General features: G+C 35.5%; 1 protein-coding gene across 1 annotated transcript in view; it reads left to right on the top strand.

Moving 5' to 3' along the window:
* Positions 1-2,722: 2,722 nt before the first annotated feature.
* The window catches only part of LOC132038437 (uncharacterized), a 9,196-nt gene continuing 1,674 nt past the window's right edge, over positions 2,723-10,244 (top strand). Inside the window, 7 exon segments of the mRNA XM_059429108.1 lie at positions 2,723-3,034; positions 3,822-3,865; positions 4,598-4,700; positions 5,120-5,225; positions 5,408-5,850; positions 6,099-6,320; positions 7,802-8,322. Coding sequence (XP_059285091.1) covers positions 2,854-3,034; positions 3,822-3,865; positions 4,598-4,700; positions 5,120-5,225; positions 5,408-5,850; positions 6,099-6,320; positions 7,802-8,322 — 1,620 coding nt within the window. The 5' untranslated portion in view covers positions 2,723-2,853.

Raw genomic sequence — 10,244 nt, forward strand, 5'->3', positions numbered from 1 at the left:
TTACATATTTAGAAACCGCATAAAAAGTACTATAAGTAATGGTTAACAATTCTAAATATTTAGAAAATATTTGAAAAAATTATGGTCAAAAAAAGATATATTTGACTCTTATAATCCGAAACATGAAGAACTTTTGAGACGGAGGGAGTAATTAAAGTACATTAATAAAATAGAAAATTTTAAAAGTATATTTAAAAATAAATTTAGGACAGATCTTTATAAGCACATATGAGGCTACTAAAGAAGCAAAATATTCGAGGCTTAAGGATAAAAGATATTGTAATACCTAATAAATATTTCAGTTGTAAAAGAAAATTTGGCTCCAAAGTTGCCCAAATTTTACCAGAATGTATAAAGACAAATAATATATTTCTTCATCCCAAATTATAAAGTCCATTTAACTAATTTCAAAGATAAATTGAGTTAGATTAATTTAATATTTTAAAATTAAAATTTAGATATTCAAAAAATATATCGAAAATACTTGAAATTGCAATTCTCCTATTAAAATAGTGAAAAGATTCTTAACATATTTGTTAAAGTTTCTGTCATTTGACCCTCGAGAAGTGAAATGTGACAAGTATTTGGAGATACAACAATAACAACATACCAAGTGAAATCCACAAGTGGAGTTTATTTTGAGATAAAGGAGTAAAAATAATTTAATAAGGAGCAAAAAATAAATTCATAAAAAGCTACTATAACATGAACCAATTACAAAGGCCCAAGTGAAATGTCATAAAAAAATAAATTGTAAAAGTAAGAATATGCAATAAGGAAAAGGACAAAAAAGCCACATGTAAAAGTTTCATTGAATCAAAGTTTAACGTGAGGACTACAAAACTTTTTGATTCCCACTTATATATAGTAGTAATTTGAAAAGTATGATAGCAAAGTTGAAACAAAATTTCCCATGTCAGCTAAAGAATTCACTCTCCTCTACAATGCTTTCAAGTTGAGTACGTCAGAAAAATTATACCGTCTTATTTATACACCGAGGAGACAATTATTATATTCAGAAACGCCAAATAACATAAATGAAGTAATATATTATGGATTCGCAACATTGACCAACACTTAAATGTAAAAAGGCGGTAAAAGCGGAAAAATAAAGGTATGTGAAATACCAAAAATGCCCTTAAGAAGACCGACAACAAAAAAAGGATTAACTACAGTAAACACCCCTATACTACGACTCAGTTATGTATAGACCCTCTTTATCTTAAAATTAAACACTTACACGTCCTATATTATGAAAATCCCGCACTTTACGCCGTTAATAATGGGTCTTTACTATAATAATCATAATAATAATAAAACACAAAATAGAAATAAAAATAAATAAAACACATATTCAAGTATATTGCACCAAATATATCACTCTCTTCCTCTCCCCCCCCCCCCCCCCCCCCCCCTCCACTTCTCTCTAAAGACTATATATAGATACACTGAGATATATATATATATTCATTATGTATATACAAAGAGAGATAGCTAGGTATATACAGGGATATAAGATATATACATATATACAGGAATATAAGATATATACCCTTCCTTACACTGCTTTCAATACGGGTACACTGAAAAAATTATAATATTTTATTTAACAGTTATTACACTCGTAAAAACGCCAAACAATATAAATGGCGTAATCTAATTTGGATTCGCAATCCAAACATTGACTAACAATTAAATGCTAAGGGACGACAAAAATTAAAAAATAAAATTAAGTCAAATACCTAAATTGCCCTTAATAAGGCCAATAGCAAAAAATAAAAAATAAAAAATCCACTCACTTGAATATACGTGCAAACTCTTTGTAAGTTTGATTATTACAAGCTCCTTATGATATCAATTATTTTTTCTTTCTCATTATTAATTAATATTTGAAAATCATGATAAAATCATTGATACAAATTTTGTCATGTTAAATAAAGAATTCACTCTCCTCTACAATGCTTTCAAGTTGAGTACAGTACATTCAAAAAAATTATTCTCCATCAGTCCCAATTTAAGTGTCTTACTTTCCTCTTTTTTTCTGTCAAAAAAAAAATGCCTCTTTCTATATTTAGTAAGTTGACAATCCAAACATCTTACATGACAAGTTTAAAGCCACAAAATTCAAATGACATTTTAATACATTACACACATCTTTAATTTATGACCACAAAATTCAAAAGTATCCTTTTATTCCTTAAATTTTATGTCCAGTCAAACTAAGATACTTAAAATGAGATGGAGGGAATACCGTTTTACTTGTACATCGAGGAAACAATTATTATACTCAAAAAACGCCAAACAACATAAATGGCGTAATCTAATTCAAATTTACAACCCAAATGACCAATTATTAAATGTCAAAAGACCACAAAATTGAAAAAACAAAAGCGAGTAAAATACCAAAAATGCCCTTAATACGACCAACAAAAAAGAAAATGATTGATTACACTAAACACCTCTCTACTATGACTCGGTTACAAATAGACTCTCAGTATCTTAATTTTAAAAACAGTTACACCCCTACCTTATGAAAATTCTGCACTTCCGCCCCTAATTAATGGGTCTCTATAATAATAATAATAAAATAGAAACTAGAAATAAAATAAAAAAAATAAAAAATAAAATATTCAAGAACCCTTCCCCTAAGTGTTATATTTCACCAAATATCACTGTCTTTTCTCCCTCTCTTCCTCGGTGTCCCCATCTCTCTAATAAAGACTATATAACAGATATATATACACTTGAGATATATATATATATTTATATATAGAGAGAGATAGTTAGGTATATACTGGAATATATATTAGTTGAGAGAATATTGGTGGGGTTTGTAAGGGGGTGGTGTTGAAGATGAGCAACAACAGTGGTCTTGTTGGTGGAGTTGCTAGGGTTTCAATCCCTACTAATGTGAGAAAAATGATCCAAAACATCAAAGAGATGACTACAAATCACAGTGAAGATGAAATATATGCAATGCTTAAAGAATGTTCTATGGATCCCAATGAAACTGCTCAGAAACTCCTCTCACAGGGTCCATTTTCACCCCTTTTTATATCTCTATGTATATCTCAATGTATATGTGTAGCTTTATGTGTTGTTTGTGTATGTACTTTAGCTGTGACTTTAGTGTATGAGATGGGGTTGATCTTGTTTTATGTTGTGATCTGTTTGTTCGCTTTGATTACTGATGGAATGAGTTTTCTTGAAAGACCCTTTGTTCAATTTTTATTTTTTCTCTGTTTGGTGTGTCTTGTGCATGTGTGCCTCGTACTCAATTCAGTCGGTTCTCTTTTATTTTTTCATGCCCCTTGTTACTCTTTTGTCTTATGTTTTCTTTTTGCTCTTTCTGGTGTTTTTGATTTTTTTTTTTTTGGGGGGCGGGGGGTGGGTGGATGGATAGAATTCAATTTTGGGTTCTTGAGTGATGCACTTGTATATGTGTAAAGGGGTTGCCTTCAATTTTTATGGTGTTTGAGAAAAATACCTTCTGAAAGATGCAATCACCCTTTCCCCTCTCCGCGGAAAAATTGGGGGTGTGGGAGGGGGGGGGGGGTTTACAATCTGTTTTTGGTTCAAAATCAGATTTTGAATTTTGGGTTAAAGATCACATTTTTGAAGCTATGATTTAATGTAAAATCGGTTGATGGTTGGTCCAATGCTTTTAAGAGTAAATGAGCCATTCACAGGTTTTTTGATTAGGGAAATGTGGCATTCACATTAGGAGCATAAAGGGTCTATTGTTTTCTCTTTCTAGGGTACCCTTGCGTTCGTGACATAACTAAGTTTCTTTGCTAACCTCTTTTATGCTTTGTTTGCAGATACATTCCATGAAGTTAAAAGTAAGCGTGACCGAAGAAAAGAGGTATGATTAGGAATGTATTTGCATAACTATAATCACGCTCTCTAACATGAAAAAATAATGAACTTATTAATTCGCCTGTAAATTTCTAATGGGAGTTGCATAAGTATGACTTATCAGTTGTCTTTTCTCCCTTCTCTTTATTTATTTTGGGTGAGAAATTGTAAAATAATGTAGTTAGCTGTTTTAGGTGCCTGAAGAGGTTATTTTAGCGCATACTCTTGGTCTGTGGCTGGCATACTAATGGATAAGTTCTCATTGGAGGTGTAGGTTCTAGAATCTGTGTCAAGTCTAGGGTGAGCGAGTGATTTATTGCCTAAAAGAGATAACAAATTCAATAGCATATCCATAGACCTGTTGCAATCACGTAGCTGGTCAGCATTTGTGAATGCCATCTTGTGTTCAACTGCTTTAATTATAGTTGCAGCTTGTCTTGTTGTCCTGCTGAAGAAAATCACATGTAGTACTGATTAATGTCTTGGTTTATCAAATAAAGATCCTGATGTAGTACCATTATGCATTAACACCTTAGCAGAATTCATTCCCCTTTTGGTTCTTAAGGACCTAATGTATGTCAAAAGGGTTTCTTTTTCGGAGGACGTATGGATTAATCCGATTTGGTATAAGCATCTTGCTCAAGTTGCATTGTTTTTTTCTTTTAAACGTCTGATAAATGCAGAAGTGTTTTGGGTTACCATAAACCTTTACCTGCTCTTTCTGCACTCTTGGCCTCAGAATTCAATCAAGGAGTCTGCTGAACCAAAGTGGAAAACAGGCATGCAGGGCAGGGGGAACAAAGGGATTCGTGGAAATTTGACTTCTCGTCATGCTTCACATGGTAATCAACAATTTTTTTAATCTTTCTGCATTTTGGTAGTCTCTCGTGATGCCCTGGTTCCACATTTTATGTTCTTCTGAATCTTAATTTATGAGCCCATCTTTTCTAACATACTCAATCTACTTTCTTTTCCATCTATTCTGATGTGCCCTTCTTTCTAAATGACAAAAGGCTCCGATTTCTAAGATTTAAAATGTCTAATCTACAATCTGTCCCTTTGTTTACACATTTCACCAGTTATTTCAAATGCATCTTAACTGATTTTAAGCTCTATTAGGATTTAGACTTTAAAGAATTGATTTCACACTTGAGACCTTTTCATTTCGCTCATAGAAAGAACCTTTATATTTCTCTTAGATTGATCTTATGTTTTTTCTCTTTCCTTATACACTCATACTATCATGTGTATGTTTTGTCAGATGTAGGTGGTGGAAAGAATGGGAAAGATAACATTGCCAATCAAATTCTTGACAAGAGTGTCAACCTATCTTCTGTTCCTAATGTTGAGGCAAAGAATGTTTCAAGGTAGTATTGATGTTTACGGATTTTTGCCCGGTATAGGCAATTGTTGCATATGCATGATGATACCTTGGATTGCCAGGGTAATACCTTTCATAATAAATTACAAAAAAATCCCGCTTAGGTTTTTGGTTGCCTAGATTATCTGGTCTTTCTTTGAAGGCCTGATTTTCATTATTGTTTTTCAGCTCATCAAGTGCTGCAGTAAATGGGCCTAGTGGTCTAGCTTCCGGGAGCAACAGTGTTGCACTAAATGCTCATGCATCCACAAGAAGAGCAGTTAAACAATTTCAAGCAAATACAGGTGTACAGACAACTTCTGCTGATGCAAGCAAAAACCCAAAAGGTGCTACAGGAAACAGGGATGTGCATGGGCAGCAATTCTTCAAGAACGCCAAACTCCTTCCAGATCCCGTGCTCTTACAGATCCGGCAATTCTTCAAGAGCATTCTCCTGTTATCTTCACCACCTCCATCAGGAACTTGTCTCTCAGCTTCAGATCCCGTGCTCTTACCATCTCAAGATTCACGACCCGCTGGTGTAGTAGGCACAGTTAGAAGGGAAATTGGGAGCCAGCATTCTCCTGTTGAACATGTTTCTTCTAACTCCAATGGGAGCAAAAAGACTAATGGTAAAGGCTTTGAAGACTTAATACTATGAAACTGTTACTATTTGATAGAAAATTTATTATGATTATTATAATTATATATTTTATTATCCCCTTTTTGTTTTTTTAAGAAGACGTTTTTGTTTTTTTAAGAAGACGGACTTGTTACTGCTAGTAGAAGTTTTGTTCTTATTAGTAGTCGCATTATATATTTCTTTCCCTACGTGTTCTCCTCCGAGTAGCATTATTTCTGATGCATTATTTCTTCCATATCGCTTTGAATCTCTTCCGAAGCTCAAATATCCAAGTAAAGATGCCAAGCAAATTTCAGGGGTCTGGTATAATTATATATTTTAAGAATCAACTTCAAGAGTACTCTAGTAGCAATTTCTGATGCTGGAAGCTCAAATATCCTTCAACCCATGGTGGTTCTTCCGTTAGTAGGCCGTCATCTAATTACAACAATCGCTCACAAACAATTGGTCTACAAAAAGGTTAGTAATTTAACGTGATCTGTATGTTATAACTTATAATATTGGTTTTAATGCCCCAACTTCTCAAATGATTTATTATACTGATTTTGTTAGTGTTTTTGTTACTATTGCTGCGTAATTTGATAATTGAAGTTCTTGGCTTTTGCCTCGCAATTACCTGCATAATGTTCTTCTACCATTTCCCACTAGAACATTTGCTTGTGGGTAAGATCATATATTATCAAAACACAAATTTATGACGAAGAACGAGTGTAGCAATTCTGCTTGGGATGCTTTTGTGAAATTAAAAAGAAGCTTTTGCATGCCACAACAATGAATAGAGAGTAAAAGCTTCTGCAACAGTAATAAAGATATAACTTTGATTTTCTCTTCATAAAAGACACAGAAAGGGTGCTTCTTATGCCACAAGGAGAATTTAGAATTCTTAAATTCTTGTTGATTTGGTCATATGAGCTGAAGTTGAGCTCAACGTAGATTAAACGAGATGAACTGGTGGAAACTTAATTTTTGTTTGCTTATCTTTGTTAACAATATATCATTATGTGTATCATTATAAAACGTTTGGGTGAAGGTTTTCTACCTTTCTGTATACTTTTGTGTACAGGATTTTCTCCCGCAACATCAATAAGCTATTGCGTAATACCAAAAAATAAAAAATAGATCATAAAGTGTATCAATATAAGACATCTAACTATATAAATCTTGCTGGATACTTTCGAAGACCAGTGACTTGATAATCAAAGCATAATTTTTCCAGTTATCGTTGTTTTAACTTTAAAATTTCTGTATTACTCCATTTGTTATTCTATAATATACAATACAATATACATGCATAGATGGGTTCAATGAGTGATCAATAAGAGCCATCTTAGGTTAGTGACCTCCATTGCACTTTGAAAGGGTGGGGGTCAGCCCTAGTTGTTGAGCCTATATCATAATGTACACACTTGGATTTTTTTTCTTTCTAAACTGCACATATACTATTGTTAGAATTGTTCACCAATAAAAAGATAGTCTGAGCTGGAACTTAGCTCAAGCTTGAGTTTCCAAAATCAAAATGTTGCATCGGGAATGTTCAAAAGCCATGTATGTTTTCAAAATAGAATGTTGGTCGTTGGCTCGTTACTAGTCATCTGGCCCCTTGCATAAGTTACGTTTGCTGGATACTGCCTGGTAAAGGTTAGAAAGTATTGATCTCTGTTTAGATACTTGTCTGTTTTTACTTTCGCTTGGATCAGAAATGGGTAGTGTCTTGAGTTTTTTTATTTGGCGTGTTTGTAACTCTGTCTCTAGATGAGTAGTGTTCTCAATTTTGAACCTTAGTGCTGTAAGTCTCTTTGCTTGTTTGTTGGTTCGAGTTCACTTGTTAGATTTGAAAAGAAAAAGAAAATGCATTTTAGCAAATAGAGTTTGTTTTTTCCCATCAGTTCAGTAATTCGTGCTGGAAGCATAACACTGTCTTCTTTGTTTTTATACAGCAGGTCCTTCTAAGGAGTGGAAGCCAAAGCCTGTAAACAGTAATCTAGTTCAGGGGTCTGCTCTTGCTGCTTCGTCTGGTGTTTCTACGGTTTCTGTTGAAGTCAATACTCTGTCGCAGCCTCCTGCTGCTGTTCCCGAAACAAAGGAAGTTACGGAGGATCTGCAGAAGAAGTTAGAGGAATCACACATTTCAGATGTTGAACATGTTATTATTCCTAGCCACCTTCACGTTCCTGAGGTTGAAAAACTTGGTTTCTGCTTTGGAAGTTTTGACACTAGCTTTAGTTTGGGCACAAGCACAAATAATGCTCCTGAGCATGACAGAAGTCCACCACTTTCTGAAGCTTCCGAGTGCATTGAAGAAGCTACAACTGAACAACCTCCAAGGTCTATCTCTCTCTCTCTCTCTCTCTATTTCTTCTCTGTCCCCGATGCTCCCTCCCTTGTCCTATTGATAAGGCAGCTGTTTTTTTTTTTTTTCGCAGTAATTTATGTTGTATCTGTACTTATCAACCAAGACAAAGTAACTTATTATTGAATCTTTAGGAAGTCTTTTGGTCTCAAAGTACAGTTTCAACAGCAATATCAAAGGATTAACTGAAAACATGCTATCGGTGGATGATTCGGATACTTCCCCTACTCCCTTTGTCCCACTCCCACTGTTACAGTTCAAACTTTCCCACTTCGGGTTGTGCTGGTTGTCCCAAATTTGGGTCCACCTACCTAGAAAAAAAATTAAGGTATCGCTGGACCCAATTTTTCCATAAAGAAAGATTTCTTGAAAATTTAATTCTTTTCACCATTTTTTGGTGACCGAGAAATCTGTCTGGGGCCAACATGTAGGACCAACTGCAGGTTTTGAGACTCGGAAATAATGGGCATGCCCCTCAACCCTTCTCCACTTAAATACCGTGATTAGTTCGCATGGCCCAGTGCTCGAACGTGTGACCTAAGTCACAAATCTCTCAGCCTTTGCCCGCTTGTTCGCCATTTTTGGATATCTCTGTGGGTGTGTGTGTATTGCTATCTGAGAAATCCCCAAGGGTCATAGTGCAAGTTCGAAACTTTGGTGGATAATGGGCTCGCCCTTATACCCTTCTCCACTTAAATGTAAGACTTTTCTCTGTGGTAGGGTTCGAACCACAGTCTTGGCGCACGCGGTGTTATCAAAGGCGTGCCAAAGCGCTTAAGCCTTAAGGCATTGTTGGGTTGAGGTCCGCTCGTATGGGGAAAGAAGAAAAGTGGCCGAAAGTGAAAGTTGAGACATCGTAACGATGTCGTAGAAAGTGAAAGTGGAACGTCATAATGATGTTGGCCGAAAGTGAAAGTAGAAAATATATTTTTTTTACTTGAAATCTCGACTATAAATAAGGCAACTTCCAAATTACTATAAAACAAATAGAAGAAAAAACAACACGTCAGCTAGAGAGAAAAATCTAAAATACTGCTTAGTGAAAGGCTTAAGTAAGAGAAGTCTTTGAGAGAATTTTTACGGTAAAATTCTTGAGTGTAATTGGGATTGGGGTTGTGAGGTTGAGTGTTGTAAACAACAATATTTCTTTTAATAAGATGCGAGCGACGCGTGGACGTAGCTCGCGTGAGGGTGAACGCGTATAAAATGTGTCTTATTTATTAATAAACTACGTCACGACGTAAGTAGGTTCTGTAAGGAGGTTGGTATTTAAGTGGTCCGAGCTGTGACCTCGATCTTTCTGGGAATTTCTTCTGAGTCGGTTGGGATTTAAATCCTAACAGTAGTGTGAGCAACGGAGTTGTGTTGTGATTTTAGAAACGATGGGAGGCAAAAGGTAGACGCCCGTCGGTAAAATTGATGGTAGTTTTTCACGGAGAAGAATTGAAAAATTTGAGGGAAAAATTCAAAACCCCGATCCGAAACGGAAAGGGGATAACGGGTGGGATTCCCCGCGGACATTGGGTCGTTTGGCTCGAAGAACGTTGCACGTGGCAAGGAAGACCCGCGGAAAAGATGGGTATTTCGTATGGAGAAACCTTAGAAAAAATAAGGTATTTCTGAAGAAACATTTCATCTAAAAATATGGGAAAACTCATTTTGCTAAATGAATTAAAACTTTAAATCTTCTCGGGAAAAAATTTATTTCGTAGAAGTGCCCAATTTTTTTGGCAATTTCCAAAAGGGGGGAACCCCTAAGAAGGCAAATTTGGGGAAAAACTAAAGTTCAACAGAGGGATCGTATCCTTGGGGGAGGGCGCAGGAAAAATTCGGAGGGCCCCGGGTTGTTTTAAATGTTGAAAAGAAGAAAATTTTGGGAAAACCCAAAGAAATAGGGGCATCGAAGTCGGGGAAAGGCGGGGTCATCCGGACCGGGGGGAACACTTGAGTTTGGGGGCGGGGGAAAAAGGTCCCCGAAAAAGGGGGGCCCAAGAAGGAGGGGAAAAAAGGGGGCGGGTAGCCTTTTTAAAACT

Source organism: Lycium ferocissimum, chromosome 11 (genome assembly GCF_029784015.1).
Source record: "Lycium ferocissimum isolate CSIRO_LF1 chromosome 11, AGI_CSIRO_Lferr_CH_V1, whole genome shotgun sequence".
In the NCBI taxonomy this organism is placed as follows: domain Eukaryota; kingdom Viridiplantae; phylum Streptophyta; class Magnoliopsida; order Solanales; family Solanaceae; genus Lycium; species Lycium ferocissimum.